The sequence below is a fragment of the Protomyctophum parallelum genome (assembly GCF_964188405.1).
Source record: "Protomyctophum parallelum genome assembly, chromosome: 12".
Classification (NCBI taxonomy): Eukaryota; Metazoa; Chordata; class Actinopteri; order Myctophiformes; family Myctophidae; genus Protomyctophum; species Protomyctophum parallelum.
The window spans coordinates 38,299,040-38,315,595 of record NC_139712.1 but is presented as its reverse complement, the minus strand read 5'-3'; the positions used below and the strand labels follow the sequence as shown (position 1 = coordinate 38,315,595).

At 44.4% G+C, this 16,556-nt stretch overlaps 1 protein-coding gene across 1 annotated transcript in view; it reads left to right on the top strand.

Annotated features, from left to right (window-relative positions):
- Positions 1-15,434, top strand: part of LOC310867667 (transmembrane protease serine 9) — a gene marked incomplete at its 5' end in the record, with an annotated part of 24,520 nt that extends 9,086 nt beyond the window's left edge. Inside the window, 22 exons of the mRNA XM_083777786.1 lie at positions 85-221; positions 1,200-1,352; positions 1,984-2,028; positions 2,133-2,237; positions 2,901-3,087; positions 3,230-3,354; positions 5,158-5,225; positions 5,552-5,745; positions 7,177-7,272; positions 8,021-8,237; positions 8,939-9,090; positions 9,266-9,363; positions 9,592-9,698; positions 10,194-10,327; positions 11,108-11,212; positions 11,472-11,585; positions 11,824-11,934; positions 12,348-12,467; positions 12,612-12,795; positions 13,198-13,469; positions 13,734-13,870; positions 15,012-15,434. Coding sequence (XP_083633912.1) covers positions 85-221; positions 1,200-1,352; positions 1,984-2,028; positions 2,133-2,237; positions 2,901-3,087; positions 3,230-3,354; positions 5,158-5,225; positions 5,552-5,745; positions 7,177-7,272; positions 8,021-8,237; positions 8,939-9,090; positions 9,266-9,363; positions 9,592-9,698; positions 10,194-10,327; positions 11,108-11,212; positions 11,472-11,585; positions 11,824-11,934; positions 12,348-12,467; positions 12,612-12,795; positions 13,198-13,469; positions 13,734-13,870; positions 15,012-15,179 — 3,029 coding nt within the window. The 3' untranslated portion in view covers positions 15,180-15,434. The remainder of the gene's footprint in view (positions 1-84; positions 222-1,199; positions 1,353-1,983; positions 2,029-2,132; positions 2,238-2,900; positions 3,088-3,229; positions 3,355-5,157; positions 5,226-5,551; positions 5,746-7,176; positions 7,273-8,020; positions 8,238-8,938; positions 9,091-9,265; positions 9,364-9,591; positions 9,699-10,193; positions 10,328-11,107; positions 11,213-11,471; positions 11,586-11,823; positions 11,935-12,347; positions 12,468-12,611; positions 12,796-13,197; positions 13,470-13,733; positions 13,871-15,011) is intronic.
- Between the last annotated feature and the right edge of the window lie 1,122 nt (positions 15,435-16,556).

Here is a 16,556-nt window from a genome sequence, read left to right as displayed (position 1 = left end):
ATGTACAGTAAATCTACAGGTCAGGCCATTCTTTTTCAGGGTAATCCTACAAACATTATTGTCCGCTCTCTTCCCCTCCCGCAGACAAAGTCCTGCCTACGGTGCTCCAGAAAGCAGAGGTGTCCATACTGAGCCAGAGTGAATGTAAGAAGAGGTACGGCCCCATCTCACCACGTATGCTGTGTGCTGGGGTCCCCACAGGAGAGCAGGACGCCTGTAAGGTAGGAGTACAACTACGTCAGACTAATCATATGTTTTAATACCGTGACACTGTAACTAATGTCTCTTTTCGACTACTAGAGTCACTGCCGCCCCTCACACCTACGTCCCACCACAGATCTGACTGATATACCCATATATGGAGATCTCTGTATCTGTCAGTCCATGTCCCCTTTATGCCCAAGTGTTTTCCTACAGTTTCCTTCGGAACTAACCCTTTTTTAATATTGGAAGAAGGGTAACTCAGAATCTTTCTGAACCTGAAACTTTGCCACAGCCTTTTGTTTGTGTTTCCAGTACAACCAGAAACGCCCCTGAGGGGCGGTCATTTAAAGAAATCTCAGGAAAAATGAAAACAGCTGATCTACAAGCATTGTGAGCTTGTAGAATAGCTATTTTATTTATTTTATTTATTTTATTTATTTTATTTATTTTATTTATTTTATTTATTTTATTTATTTTATTTATTTTATTTATTTTATTTATTTTATTTATTTTATTTATTTTATTTATTTTATTTATTTTATTTATTTTATTTATTTTATTTATTTTATTTATTTTATTTATTTTATTTATTTTATTTATTTTATTTATTTTATTTTATTTAAGTTTTACTCCTCCTGAGCCAGGGCCCAAATGAAGTTCTGAGAACCGTATCTGAAACTGACTGTATTGTATGGAAACAAATCCAGAATTTTACAGCACATCACTGTTCTCTTAGTTCTACCCAGAGTATAAGAGAGTGGTGACACGCTTTGATCTCGCCGCAAAGCGGGTACCTATGGGCGATAGTTTCGAACTATTCCATTGAGATAGAATGAGCACTTCCGCAGTCATTACTCTCTTACTAGATTACTCTGGTTCTACTTACATTACATATATGCGGGCAAATTTGTTTGTATAAACAGATAATAAAATGTACCATCAGTTCAACTGTTTACCAAAAGCTGAAATGTGTGTATGTGTGTGTGCCTTCCCAGGGAGACTCGGGGGGTCCATTGTCATGCCGGGCGCCAGGCGAGGGACGCTGGTTCCTGATTGGCATCGTTAGTTGGGGGGCGGGCTGTGGCAGACCTAACCTGCCCGGGGTCTACACCAAGGTCAGCAAGTTCACGTCCTGGATCCACAATCATGTCACCTGACATACGACCTCCAGTATTTCATCCCATTCACACACTGTCAACAGGTGTTGTACTGCTGATTACGGACTCTCGTAAAAGCTGTGTTAGGTTTCCATTGTACACTGTGTACGTTTTTATCATTATTGTATTATTACCGCAGATCAGATGAAAAGTGTAAAGTAGTTTGAGATCTTGATGCACAAAAATAAAACCTGATTGAAAAATAAAAAATTACATGAAGGATTTAAATTCTAATATACCACTCCCCTACAACTCATACTGCAATGCCACTTTACTACTTCTGTTTTCTCTCCCATGACTGAGACTGCCAGTGAGACCATTTTATCTCCTGTATCAATCATCCAAAAAATAATTGTACGCTTATTGCCAGTCTACTGTAGCTTATTTTGTACCCCTGTGGAAGATCCAAGGGCATGTCCGCCAAGTCGCCATTATCCGGATGCCTTGCGCACGTTCCTCTCAAAACATTCTTTTGTCCGACCAACTTTCCTCCACATACACAACGGGGGACGTTTGCCCACAAATATCTGTCGCACGGATGCTTGAGTGGATTGTACACTTTCATAGTGGACCCATTGTCCCGCACTGCATTGTGGGGCTCCGTGTGACACCTGCCGTCCAGGTATACGGCAGTGCAGTGAATGCCCGCCGCGTCCGAGCCGCTCAGGTCGGGTTTCTGCACTTTTTCAAAGCAGCGATAGCTTAGGGGTTTCCTCTCTCCATCATTTCTATGCCTGAGGTATTGTTGTATATCACCTCTCCGGAGCTTAACGGGACTGTGCCATGAGGACTCACCCCAAAAGCAAAACCTGCGAAGTTTACAGCGTCTGTGGCCATGGACATATTTGTTCTGCTGCCAGCCTGCCTGCTGCACAGGTAAGAGACATGACTTCAGTAGCCTCTCGCTTTTTTTCATCTGTCTGATCCCAGGACAAAGAGAAAATTAGAAACAGACCATCGCTCATCGCAAGTAATATATTATGTCTATGCCAGGTTTGGCTATATCATTTAAAAAGCATATAGAGTTTTTCCACCCTCGGTTTTTGATAGACCAGGGATTTCCCCTGATCAGAGGCAGGAGGCTGAACGATCTCGGCAGTTCATCAGCTTAGTCCACTCAGCCATGGCTCATCTTAATTGTAAAATCCGTCTCTATGGGTATCTGGTTCTCTTTCTCATGAATGTCCATGTCAGAGTGTGCTACTTGATGGAGTGCTGACACCAGAGCGCCGGGCCGTGGGAAAGCAGACCCCTCTTGCCACGCTTTGTGTTCTCCCCAGGGGAATTTTGCCAACCGTTAAATGTTTTAGAAGAACCTTTCAGCTGAAAAGATGTTCGCCGTTGCTCTCAATAAATCAGTGGCGCTTAAGTATGCGCGCTCCGTTAGGATAGATTAAGTGCATAGATTTTGTACAAAGGTCAATTAGCTTTCCACATTTGTTCTTTATTCATCTTGTTCTGTAGTCACACTGTAAAGAGATCCCATAAGAGAAGCTTAGAGTAGTAGTATGATGTGTGAGTTGTGTTTGTCTCTGGAAGGGAGAGGGGGTCTTAAAGGCGCCCACCCAATCCCAGAGCCACCCCATGAAGCTTGAGGTTCAGGCGGATGAGAAGGTGGAGGTGGCCCGAGCACCACCCTGTGGTTCATGGAGGAGGTGGACGTTAGGTATCCTGCCCTTCTTCCCTTTCACCGCTGCAGTTGCACTGACTCTACACTTCTTAACATGTGAGTACAGTGTTATCTGTGTTGGTCAGCGATGTGTCCTCATATCCACCATAAAGGACTTCAAAACCTGTTTAGAAACATTCTGACCACCGTACAACTCCTATACCTCATATGTCTAAAATCCCTTGTTGTTTTTTTAAAGCTCCGCCTCCCTCAGTGTTCTACCTTGGCGGCAGCATAGAGTTCCCCAGCTTAAACTTCTCATTGGACCTGGCTAACTCCACCTCGCCAGAGTTCCGCCGACAGGCTCAGGCTTTGAACCATTATGTAAGTGGAGCAGCAAGCGAGTGATTGTCGCCTCGCTGTGTCTTCCCTGAAAGCCCATTCTTGAGTGCTGCTTGACCCTTCCTATTCCTGGCTCAAACTGATCTTGATGCTGATGATGTCTGTGACCAGCTGGCTCCCTACAGCAACCTACTTGTTGTTGTCTTTTTCACCTTTCGCATTGGCAAAGCGCGGCAGCCCTCTGCACACGCTTTATTCTCTATCCAAGTGTTTCTCTTTGAATTTGTATTATTTTTAGTGGTGTCCTTTCTGTCCTCTTTTTTCCTCTTTCTTCCATTGAAGCGTCTCTCTCCTCTCCCTCTCCCCCTCTCTCTTCCTCTCTCTCCTCTCCCTCCCCCCCTCTCTCTCTCTCAATCTCTCTCTCCTCTCCCTCTCTCTCCTCTCCTTCTCCCTCTCTCTGGTGGTGTTAAATGTAAAGCTGCTGTAACAGGACCCCGGTCCAGTGTGTGCGTGAGTCCCGGGACCCCCAGAGACAGGGCCCTTTCAGGGCCGAAGACAAGCCTGGCATTTGTGAGCCCTGCCGAAGGCCCATGCAGGCAGCGAGAGTGAGAGGACGAGCAGCCCCTCAATAAAAACATTGTCTGTGTCGCCTTTCACACAATCAGCCACTCTGTGCCCTTCCATGCAGAGGGAGAGACAACCACAACTCCAGGCAGGGGTTGAGAGAGACGGGGCACTGTGGGGAAGGATGGTGCAGAGTGTAGAGTAGGAGAGTAGCGACACGCTTTGATCTCGCCGCAAAGCGGGTGCCTATGGGCTATAGTTCCAAACATTGCTCCTATGGCTGGAACTATCCCATTGAGATAGAATGAGCACTTCCGCATTCCATTGTTACAATGGGAGTCAACGCTAGTGTCGCCCCTCTCTTACTATATTACTCTGGGATGGTGGAAAGAGACACGAAGGGCCTGGATGGAGTCCACTGGACGGCAACAAGAATAAAGGCCAGGAGCTGCACAGTGCACATATCCTATATATGATCAGGTTGATTACATAGGACACGCTTGATTGATAATGGGTGAACGTTTCCCCTCTCTTCAGCAATTTACTCTAATTTCCTAGTAATCAGCCCTGTGGGTTAGTCAGTGGGCTAGTCAGGTGGTCACAGTATCTGCATGGCCATCTGTTCATTATAGAGCAGGTGAACCCAGGGCCAGCAGCCCCATACCACCCAGGGTCTGCTTCTACAAGGCTGGCAGGTGAGAGGGACACAAAGGACCTCTGTGCTGCACAAAATCCTTAGTGTCAGTTTAACTCTGAGAGTGTAAAAATGGACCCGACCATTTGTGTCCTGACTGAGTTAAACTGAAACTGAGGATTTTACTGGCCTCATGCACACATGGGTATACTGTATACTAATATACACACAGATATTACATTGGATTCTCTCACACAAAATAACTCAACCACCATGTGCGCCTGTGTGTCATAAAAGGTGAAGTAAAAGGTAAATGGTGCATTCTTAAAGTGTTTTACAATGCATTACATTCACTCATTCACACACAAAATCAAACACTGATGGCGGAGGTGACCATGCAAGGCACTAAACTGCTGGGGTTTAGTGTCTTTCCCAACGACACTTCAACACTAACCGATGGGGAGCCAGGGATCGAACCGGAAACTTTCTGATTCCCAAGCAGCCATGCCACTATGACACTCGAGCCAGTGCCGTCCGAGTGAAGTTACCTCACAAGCCATGTCATGGTGTAGCATCCATTGTGTCAAAGTGTGCAAATGTGCCATTGCCCTGACTGATTCCTCCTCTCTCTGCCCTCTGAAAAACAGTTCTCACAACTCTATGAGTCTTCCCCTTGGAGCTCCTATTACCTACACTCAGGAATTATCGCCTTCAGGTAAGTCTAAAATAACTAAATTATGCAAAAACACAATCTTGAGAGTCGATTTAACTCAGAGCGTAACAACAATTTTCTTTTATGAACACTCAGTCAGGATTGTATAGTGTGACCATCCAGTTTCTACTCATAAAGATCATAATAGCCCGCCCAGATACAATGCAGTAGCCTACAATACACTGTCACCAAAAATAGCCGATGTAGAAGCTCACAACGCGCCGTGTTGTGAGCTTGCATATCAGCTATTTATGGTGCGCGACGCTGGCACACAACCAAGTGTAACAGGCCCTTTAGAATAGCAACATTGTAAACCATTTGTGTGACAGTGAAGGAACACAGCAGGGCCTCAACGTCTTCTACTGGAGTAAATTCTCCGCCCCGGACGACGTTGCCATGGAGATCGGGAGGCGGGGTCCCGAGCGGCTGCAGCGGAGACTCCCGGGCACCAACAAGCTGCTGGACAGCCGTAACGAGCAGCGATACTACATGAACAGAGACATGGACCTGTTCAGCTGGCTCGGTAGAGTGGCCCATATATTTGTTACAAATACAACTACACAAGAAAATAGGTAGCAAAGAAAATAGGTATTAAGAAAGTAGGTAACAATTAGTAGTAGTTAAATAAGTAAATAACTAATGTTCCATTTCACTAGTTTTCACATGTATACAAATATTTTCAAATGCCTGAAATGTATAGGGCTGTATCGGGCTGAAATGTATAGGGCTGAAGTAGAGGATCTAAACTCAGCAACCTGCACGGTCTGCTTCGTGCCAGCATATGACCGACGTCATATGCTGCTAAGGGACATACCCAAAACTTTTTTTTACTTTACTTAAGTACTAGTAAATGTACTTTGTTACTTTACACCGCTGAGTCTGAATTGGATCTACAGTACATTCGTGGGAATGAGAGACCTCGAGGTCCGTCGGATACACCGTTGTCCAGAACCAGCACAAAAGCCTCTGCCCGGGCTCTGGACAGGGATCAAATTATGTCTCCATATATGGAGCTGGCCTGTTCTGACATCACACTGGCACAGTGGCACAAAAGCCTCGGCCCAGGCTCTGGACAGGGCCCAAATTAGCCAATTGATCACACCTGATCACTCCTAGATCTATGGAGCTGGCCTGTTCTGACATCTGCATTGACTCCACATTTGGGCATGTCTGACAAATAATTCCATATATGGGCATGAAAGGGACACGGACATAATAACTGGGTGGGGCATTCATTTCCAACTTGCATCGTTCCAATTAGGCCAGTGCCCAACTAGTAGTTTAAAAATATTAAGGGAGAATTTTGAGCATGTGTGCTCAAAATTGTGTCTTCTTAGAAGAGTTCCTGTGAACCCATGCAGCATCTAAATTATTATGTGCATAATTTAACTAAAGTCGCACATGTTCATGAGCATACTTTCTAAAGATTATTTAAAAAACATTGAGTCTGTTGGTAAACGTTACATTTTCAGGTGGGACATTAATTTAATTGAAGCCGGAGAGTGAACTCTTGTATAAGTTTAAACTTTTGTCTGCTCATTTATTTGTTTAATCTCTTCCATTTTCACTTGTTTATCCTGTACCAGTTCGCTCTCCTCCTGATTGGATAAAATTGGTATCCCAACCTGAAAATGTATTTTCTGTTTTACTGAAGAGGAGCGACAGGAAGACCCTTGCTGCTGTCTATATCTATAACAATGATTACTATATGGGAATATAGAGATACCGGTATTTAACACTTTAACACAATCGTTTTTATAAATGTTTTCACACATAAATATGTATGCACGAGCGCTCAAACACACACACACACACACACACACACACACACACACACACACACACACACACACACACACACACACACAATAACAATGTTGTAAATGTTTTTGTATAGGTAGAACTTGCATAACATTTTTATGTATATGAAGACATGTCTCATGTGCCTCTGTAGGTTTGGACTCTGATGACTTTGACTCGGATGACAAGACAGACAAGATTAAAAACCCAAATAGCATCCAGAGTGGGAAGTGGCAGCTGGGTTTCCAAGGTAAGGGAAGCATGATATACACTCTCACCCAATCTTCTATTGTCAAAAAGGTCTTGCCTCAGTTTCCTGTTCAGAACTGACAGGAGTGTCACCCGATGTGTTCTTCTGCTTGTGTAATCCATCTGCCTAAGGTTCGAGGTGTTGTGCACTCAGAGATGCGGTTATTTGAGTTATTTTTGCTATTCAGCTCGAACCAGTCTGGCCATTCTGCGCTGACCTCTGGCATCAACAAGGCATTTTTCTCACAGACTGTTTGCTCACTGGATTATTTTTTCTTTTCTGACAGACCATTCTCTATAAACCCTGGAGATGGTTGTGTGTGAATATCCCAGTGCCAACAACCATGCCATGTACCCAAAGTAATTTAAATCACTTTTCTGTCCCCATTTGATGATCGGTTTCAACTGCACCATGTGTACACACTGAAATGCATAGAGTTGCAGCCATGATGTGTGAACATCCCATGAGGCAGAGTTAATCAGAAGCTGTCAATGAATTGCAATGCATTATTTAGTTTGATTGATTTTGGGGCGCGTGCTCTGATCCCGATCATTACTGAACTAATGCCTTTTAAACCTTCAGATGTTTTACTTTGCACTTTTCTACATTGTAACGTATTCTTGCTCTTGTTCATTGATCGCTGTATATACTGTTTGTCTGCAAAACCACTTCGTCCACGGTGTACTGAATGTGCATCACTTGCTCTAATAGAAGACACGTAAACAAAACCAACATTTTCCTTGTGTAGCTATGTCCTTTGACCTCTACGCCAAATTTGGCCACAACCGCACCCTGAGTCTGGTGAACCCCAAGAAGCCGTACTACCAGTGGCGCCTGCGGGTCCCCTCGGGTCACGTGGTGAGACTGGTCGTCCTGAGTCTGTATGGAGCCACGCCCGGCTGCTCTGCCCACAAACTGTCTGCGTACGACTTCCTGCTACCTTTACAGAACAAGATCATTGCCAGGTATTTGGACTTTTCAATTCATGCCCTTCATCTATAGGGATGTCCAGATTACGTATTTCTGCTCCTGATTTGCTCCACACCGTATTGTGGAGCAAATACGGTGTCAAAATGCACTTATTCCATTTTTGGTGGTTTGTGGAGAGACTGGGGATGGAGGGTCTCCATATCTTTGGATCAGTAGAGCCTGGAGATGGGGGAGGGTCTTCATATATTTTTGAGACAAGGAGCTATGGAGTCTGTGTGGGTTGAGGTTCCACTATTGAACATGGATGTGATACTTTAAATATTTCAGTACCTGGCATGACACATGCCTATATCCTGCAGTGTTACTTATGATTCATAAGTTCATTCATTCATAAGTTATGATAGAATTGAACGGAATATGACTTGGGTTTTCCACTTGCTGACATACCCAATGACCACTTGCATGAGCCTCCGAGCTATAACCACTCTGCATACCGTCGCTGTCGGGTGGAGACATCATATGTCCAAAAACTGTTACTTTTCAGGATTCATTAAACTAAAGTAGCAGATCTACTTCGTGCCGTGTTTCAGGCTTGCAGATGTGCTACTTTTGGTACTTTTTGTGTGATGCTGTAGTACGATCAAATAGGACATTAATTTACAAATAAGTTACACTATGGAGATAGGAGGTTTCTGCCCGACATCAACGATTAGCTGAAGGTCTCTGCCTGTCCCAGGTGGTGTGGTATGCCTGGCCCACCTGCGTCTGGCCTGTCTCCCGTCATGAAGCTAACATCTTCTGGGAATGTTATGCTGGTCACCTTCTCCTTCAGTAGGCAGAGGGATGGAGCTGTTTTCAAAGCCTATTTCCAGGCTATCCCCAAATCAGGTGTGACTGCTACACGCATGCACGCACGCACACACTCACGCAAGCACGCACGCACGCACGCACGCATGCACACAATGAGATAGATATGTTGCATAATGTGAAACAAGTTTGACTTGCTGTTGTTTTTTAACTGGGTTCTTTCCTGTTTCTCTGTGTGAAATGTCTCCCCCTGCAGGCTGTGGAGGCTCCATCTCCTCGTGGAATGGCTCTCTGGCCTCGCCTTACTACCCATCCTACTACCCCCCCAATGTGGACTGCAGCTGGACACTGCGGGTGCGTGTGTATGTATGTGCGCGTGTGCGTGCGCCGGCGTATGTATCAGTGTATGTTGTGAGTGATAGACAGGGCTAGAGAGAGAGATTAAGTGAAAGGCAAAGATAAAGATCAAGAGAGAGAGAGAGAGAGAGAGAGAGAGAGAGAGAGAGAGGATGGTACCTTTGTTCTGTTGCCTCTCCACATTCCGACATGTGAACCCTGCTCCTGTCTGGTGTCGTGTTCCAGGCGCCAGTGCCAGGATACCAGATCTCCCTGACGATCGTGACGTTGGACATTCAAGACGCGTCCTCAGACGGCTGTGAGAAAGACTGGCTGGACGTCGCAGGGGTCAAGTAAGTAGTACTGAGGTGTGACCGTCTACAGAGTGGTGTTTCCCCACCGAATGTCTACGGATCTGTGCCCCCTTTGGGGCTGGAGCCAAAGATCAGGCATGAGGCCTTATCTGTTTGGAGGTAGTCCACAATTTTAAATATGTTGCACAAAATAATAACTTGCTTTCATTCCCTTTCAACCTGGTGTGCCTATTTTGGGCATGTTATTATATTGCCATAAAGATTGTAATATGTTTTATTGTAATGTTAATAAATGGCAAACATTGCTTGTAGATTGGCTATTTTCGCTATTCCGTTATATGAGAAGTGTGTGTGTGTGTGTGTGTGTGTGTGTGTGTGTGTGTGTGTGTGTGTGTGTGTGTGTGTGTGTGTGTGTGTGTGTGTGTATTACAATCTATGATCAGTAATTTCTACTTTCACCTACTTCCAACAATTTTACTTACTTTTGGAAAAGACGCTGGGTTTTATCAGTTTCCAATCACATTCATTTTCCAGATTATGTAATCCAATGCCAGACAGCTACAAGAAGCGTGTGTACACTTCTCCTGTTTCACTCCACTTCCACTCTGATGAGTCACTCACTCACAAGGGCTTCTATATCCTCTACCGAGCCTTCAATCCTGACAGCAGTAAGTCCAAATGCTTACGCTCTCTAAATATCACAGCAGCATCATTGCGATTCCCAAGCCAGCTTAGTTTTTTTTAAGGCCTGTTTTCCCATTGTGCATTGGCTTTAGGGGCTGCGGACCAGGGCACCAAGTTTGTGGGAGGGGGGCGCATAGCACAGCACGTTAGGGGGCATCTCAGCCACAGCATTTCTCTATAAGCATTTAATGATGGCCATTTTCTGTCCTTCCTAACAATGATATATGTAATATAGTCATATTGTTTCACATCAGTGTCAGCTTTGTACAGGCTGTCGAAGCTGGCACTGAGAAGTAGCTGCATGCGGAGCTGCACTTTGCTAAATCATTCTTACCGTTGGCCACTGAGCAGCTTATTGGTGCAATAGAATAGACTGTGTGCATAACTGTAGTTCCATCTTTCAAAAGGATCAACATGTCCTGTTCCAGTCAGGTAGTTTCCCATAGCTTCATGTTTCTGATTCTGAGCCAATTAAATTAAGCTATGACAAACTGACCTGGAACAGGAAAACGGTTATGCCCACCTTCTGGAAAACGGAACTACAGTCAGTCATGCACAGTCTTACTGAGGATTGTGCAAACCGCAATGGCTTTTCAATATTGAGGAAGAGGAATCTCCTCTCCCAGATGCTCTCAGTGTTCCAACCAGCCTTTTAGGTCACAGCCCCAGAGGCACACTTTTCAAGCTTTCAGGGTAATTGCTGCAACTGTGAGAAAGTAGAACAGTTCCAAGGTTGTTTCATGCTTCATGTGTTTCTCCTCCAGCCTGTCCTCGACAGTTCCGCTGTGGTGATGGACACTGTATCCCTCTGAGGAATGTGTGTGATGGTACAAAAGACTGCTCAGATAGCCGGGATGAATCTAGATGTTGTAAGTCTATCAACAGCAGCTCATAGTCTGTACTGTAGAGTAACAGTACATCAAACTAGTAATGTACAAATCTAGGCATCAATTCTGTATTTTATCAGGTTTTATACATTTAGCCACAGTACATGTGCTTACAAACTCTACTGCGAAATTATGAATTACCGGTATTAATTAAACCAAACACACTGTGTGTGTGTGTGCGTGCGCATGTGTGTGTGTGCACGTGTGAGTGCGTGCGTGCGTGCGTGTGTCTCGTATACAGCGCTCTGCAAGCCAGGAGAAGTGTCATGTGGCAGTGGTCAGTGCAAGCCACACGGCAGCCTGTGTCATGGTCAAAACACCTGTGGAGACAGCAGCAGTGAAGAGAGCAACTGTGGTGAGTACATTCTCATTTATATGCCGTCATACGATTAAAGAATAAAAGAACATCAAAGAACTTAATTAAAATCAAGACTTTCAAAAGCTGTAGAAAATGGTACATCGATCTACAAGCTCACCATGTGTGAAGCACAGCACCAGCACGCACGTGAAAGCAGTTGTAGGCTACACATAAACAAGGCACACACGTGAAGCATGTCTGTGATGAATGCTTATGTTTGCTGTATTTTCTGCAGGTAAATGCTACCACGTGTGTCCCAACAAGTTGTGCTTGCCAAAGTCTTCAGTGTGTGATGGCATCATAGACTGCAAAGACCGTAGTGATGAAATCAACTGCACAAGAGCATGTGAGTATTCTTTCATTCATCTACCATAACAGGTTGTTGTACTTTATTCCTGCCATCAAACTGATCAATGTCTTTGTCAAAGGCATTGATCAATGATTGGAAAGTCCAATGGAGAGCACTTTGGTATACCGATAAGCTTTTAATTCACATTAGCCACATACACCCTACTTCATTGACTGGGGTCCCACCGGAGTCTCCACCTGGCCTCTGCTTTTTTCCCTACACCAAACCTCTGACGAAAATAGCCACAAGCTAACAACTTGAGCTTGTAGATCGGAAAATTGCAAAGACTGAGTATAAATAGGGTTTATGCGGTTACTATATTATATGGAATCTCTAAATTGAAGTAGCTACTAAGAATGATATGATTTAATATTCATATATTTACACCTGCTCTATCCTTTCCTCTTTAGTCCAGAAAGGCTGCACTCCATCCACCTACAAATGTAACAATGGAAAGTGTGTGAGTAAGATCAACCCTGAATGCGACGGAAACAAAGACTGCTCTGACGGCTCTGATGAGCTGCGATGTGGTGAGAAGTACATTTTTGTGCATACCTGACCAGTGACCGTTCATTTAGGTGATAGGAAAACCAAGCTAAAAACCTGTTTACCTAGGGAAGAAAGAGGATTTGGCCCCTAACCCGCCTTCCTGTTCTTTTACCCCCCCCTACCAGGTTGTGGTACCAGGCCTAAGAGGCGTACTAAGATAGTGGGAGGGTCTGATGCGGGGGCCGGCTCGTGGCCCTGGCAGGTGAGCCTCCAGATGGATCGCTATGGCCACGTGTGTGGGGCCTCGCTTGTCTCCAACCGCTGGCTCATCTCGGCTGCACACTGCTTCCAGGATTCGGATTCCATTAAGTGAGATTTTAAAAAGAAAAATACACCAGTGATCATAATAAGTCGCCGCTAATGATGCGCAGGTCTGCATGCCATGCATCCCCATTTTTTTTAACAAAAAATATATATATTGGAAATGTATTCATTTAGAATTAGTAATACTTTGTTAATTTTTACATTTGTAAAAAGAGAAAGAGAAATGACACGCACATCCCCAACCCAAGCTTGGGCAGGTGCTGAGAATAAATAAATCACAGATGCTCTACTCTAAAAAAAAACAGCTCAGTTTTGAGCACAAAGCTCTTCCTCTTTTTTCATTTTGACATTTGACATCAGTTGTCTGTAATGCTGTAACAAGTTATGTAATGAAATGCCACCTCATGTCCACACGCGTTAGAGGTTCCTTGCCTTTTTTGCCTCCAGATACTCTGATGCCCGGGCGTGGCGTGCATACATGGGCATGCGTGTGATGACCGCGGGTAACAACGGAGCGGCTACCAGGCAGGTCCGTCGCATCCTCATCCACCCGCAGTACGACCAGTTCACCTCGGACTACGACATCGCCCTCCTGGAGCTCAGCGTTCCCATCTTCTTCAACGAAATGGTTCAGCCCGTGTGCGTCCCGGCGCCCACGCATTCCTTCAGCACGGGGACCAGCTGCTTCGTCACTGGCTGGGGAGTGCTTATGGAGGATGGTGAGAGCTGCTGAAATGTACCTTAATTACTCTAATAAACCCTAACCCTAATAAACTAGAAAAGTAAACAAAATGGAGGGTCCTTTCTTCCAGCACAAAAGGTGTTTATAACCGCACACGTTTTGCCCATGTTGTATAATTATTAATTAACCAAAAGTGGTTGCACTCATCTGTGCGCCTGCGATTAATATTAAGCGCTGATGATGGTATAACATTAGTACATGTTATTTAATGCTGTGTGTATGCTGTCTGCTATTTGTTTAGGTGAGCTGGCAGCTCTCTTGCAAGAGGCCTCAGTGAGGATCATCAGCAGAAACACATGTAACAAGCTGTATGACGATGCTGTCACTCCCAGGATGCTCTGTGCTGGGAACCTGAATGGAGGGGTAGATGCTTGTCAGGTGTGTATACTTATTTGGTAGGGGTGTAACGATATTGTAGTAAACTGCATAAAAAAATTAAAAAAAAATTAAAGGTAGTGTGATTTTCTCTTTTTTAAACAGAAAATGCATTTTCAGAAACCGAAAAAGCACAATCTTATCTCTCAAAGCGATGTTTTAACCTATGGCATTAGTGACCACTTTCTTACTTACTTTACTGCTCCAGGAGAGATCAACGAGTCATTTATAACTCCCATAAATCACTGCCAGATCCTTAGTTTAAAGGGACACTTCATCCCTTTTGCAACTAGATCTTATTTTAATGATGTTTGGGAGACAAGAAACACTTTTGGGGGGTTTTATGTGGGTAAATTATGTGTTTTTAGATATTTTAGTATTTCAAAGTGTACATGATGTCATGGACACTGTCACAGACACTTTGAAATACTAAAATATCTAAAAACAAGTCATTAAACAAAATTAAAATAAGATCTGGTTGCAAAAGGGGTGAAGTGTCCCTTTAAGCGCTACTCAGTGGGTCAATTTTTTGAGGCTTTACAAAGCTTGACTGGTCCCCTGTTCTCAATTCTGATGACATCAATCAGGCATGGTGTAGTTTCAAAAAGCTTTTTATCTCTGCAATTGATACTGTAGCTCCAACCAGAACAGTCACAATCAAGCAGAGATCAAACGTATGGTCCACACAAGAAAAGAGGGGCTTAATTACTTTTCCATTCAACATCGCTATACTTGATCTATCTATGAAATGCATGAGTTCATGTCAAGGTACGGGTTTGTCCATATGTCAAATATAATGTCTATGTATTTGTGGTTACTTATTTATATCCATATTCATACATTTTCCCTTAAAAAACTCTCACACAGATTTAACAAAATAGTTACTATATCGATTTTAAATCATTGAATCATATCGTATCATATCGCCATAATTAACCAACATCGTCCATGTATCGCATTGTCAACCATGTATCATGATACATATCGTATCGCTGTTCAAATGTGTGTGTGTGTGTGTGCGTGTGCGTGTGTGTGTGTGTGTGTGTGTGTGTGTGCGTGTGCGTGTGCGTGTGTGCATGTGTGTGTGTGTGTGTGTGTGTGTGCGTGTGCGTGCGTGTGTGTGCGTGCGCGTGCGTGCGTGCAGGGGGACTCCGGGGGTCCTCTGGTGTGCCTGGAGCGGGGCAGGCGGTGGTTCCTGGCGGGTATCGTGAGCTGGGGCGAGGGCTGTGCCAGGATGAACCGCCCCGGAGTTTACACACAGCTGGTCAAGTTCGCAGACTGGATCCATCAGCAGACGAAAGGACAGGTCTGACTGATGACTGACAGACTGAATGACACACAGAGGGACAGACACAGACCAAACTTCTAATGGTTCAGAAACGGAAGCCATGCTCAGACTAAAGGATGCTATTCATAAGAACACATTCAGTCAGTGGTCACTGCTACTTTTGCAGCATGGCCGACACAAGGCGAAACATGGCAGGTGCTCTTACTTCCCCAGACTGGCCGAGTTTTCTTTACGATTGCCTCTAGTCCATTGCTATAGTCTAAAGAAATTGACACATTCCGTGTGTGTCTTCCTCACTACTCTCTGTCATGGTGTCCTTCTCTCCTATAGCTCAGCACTACAGCTGTTCTCCCTCTTTCTCTCGCAAATGTTGACACCTTTTCTCTCAGCCGTATCGTTCAGTGAGGAGACGGCGAGCATGGCACATGTTGCACACAGGCCAAAAGAAGTCTATTCACTCCTTTCATTGTGTGTGGGATGAGTTCTCTCCCTGTACGTATGTAGCTGTATGGTTCTGTCCTCATTTACACTTGTCCATGTAATGTATGTCCATGACACATTGTATGCATCTATTAACATGTACTGTATGTTCATGACACATTGTATGCATCTATTAACATGTACTGTATGTATGCATGTGTATTTGAATATCAAACGTTTATTTGAGTCATAATAGGTTCCTTTTTAAATAGTATATTTGTAGTGGAGTGAGCAAGGTCCAGGTAGGGAATGATTGTATACTTTGCTATGTTCATGTTATATCCTATGCTGTCTATTTTACCCTCTCCTGCCAGTTTGTTATGACATTTCTTAAAATACAACCAGACGGCTGGTTTGAAGGTCAGTTCCAGAAAGACCAACATGGTGTAATGAAGACACACTCTTCCCATGGGCTTCCTCCTTCTGGGACAGAAGCCAAGGTCCATGTGAATGACTGCAAAGTGGAAGATACTGTCCACACTGGACAATGCTCCCATGAACTGTGAAGAGTGCTGACCAAAACCAACAACAGAGGCACTTTTTGAGTTGCAAACAAGCTGTCAGCACTCTGACAATCAGCCCAGGTGTCAAGTTGATTGAGAATGTTTACAGGCACATACCTTCCATCAACCACTTGACCCAGTGCTCAGTGCTGTCTTTAGCTGCTGAATCCTCTCCTGCTTGCCTTGGTGGTGACGCCAATTGGACCGGGCCCCAAGCGACATCCCACAGAACATTTATTGGATCATCGCAAGGGCAGTATTTGGAGTTCTGGTAGATGGCAATTGCCACCCCCTAACTTTCCTATTTATCCTCAAAATTATTTTATTCATATTTTCTTCCCCTCTGAATGTTTTTTTTTGCAGACGCATCTGGTCACGTGTGTCATATAGAGACACCCCTGACCTAACCCTAACCGCA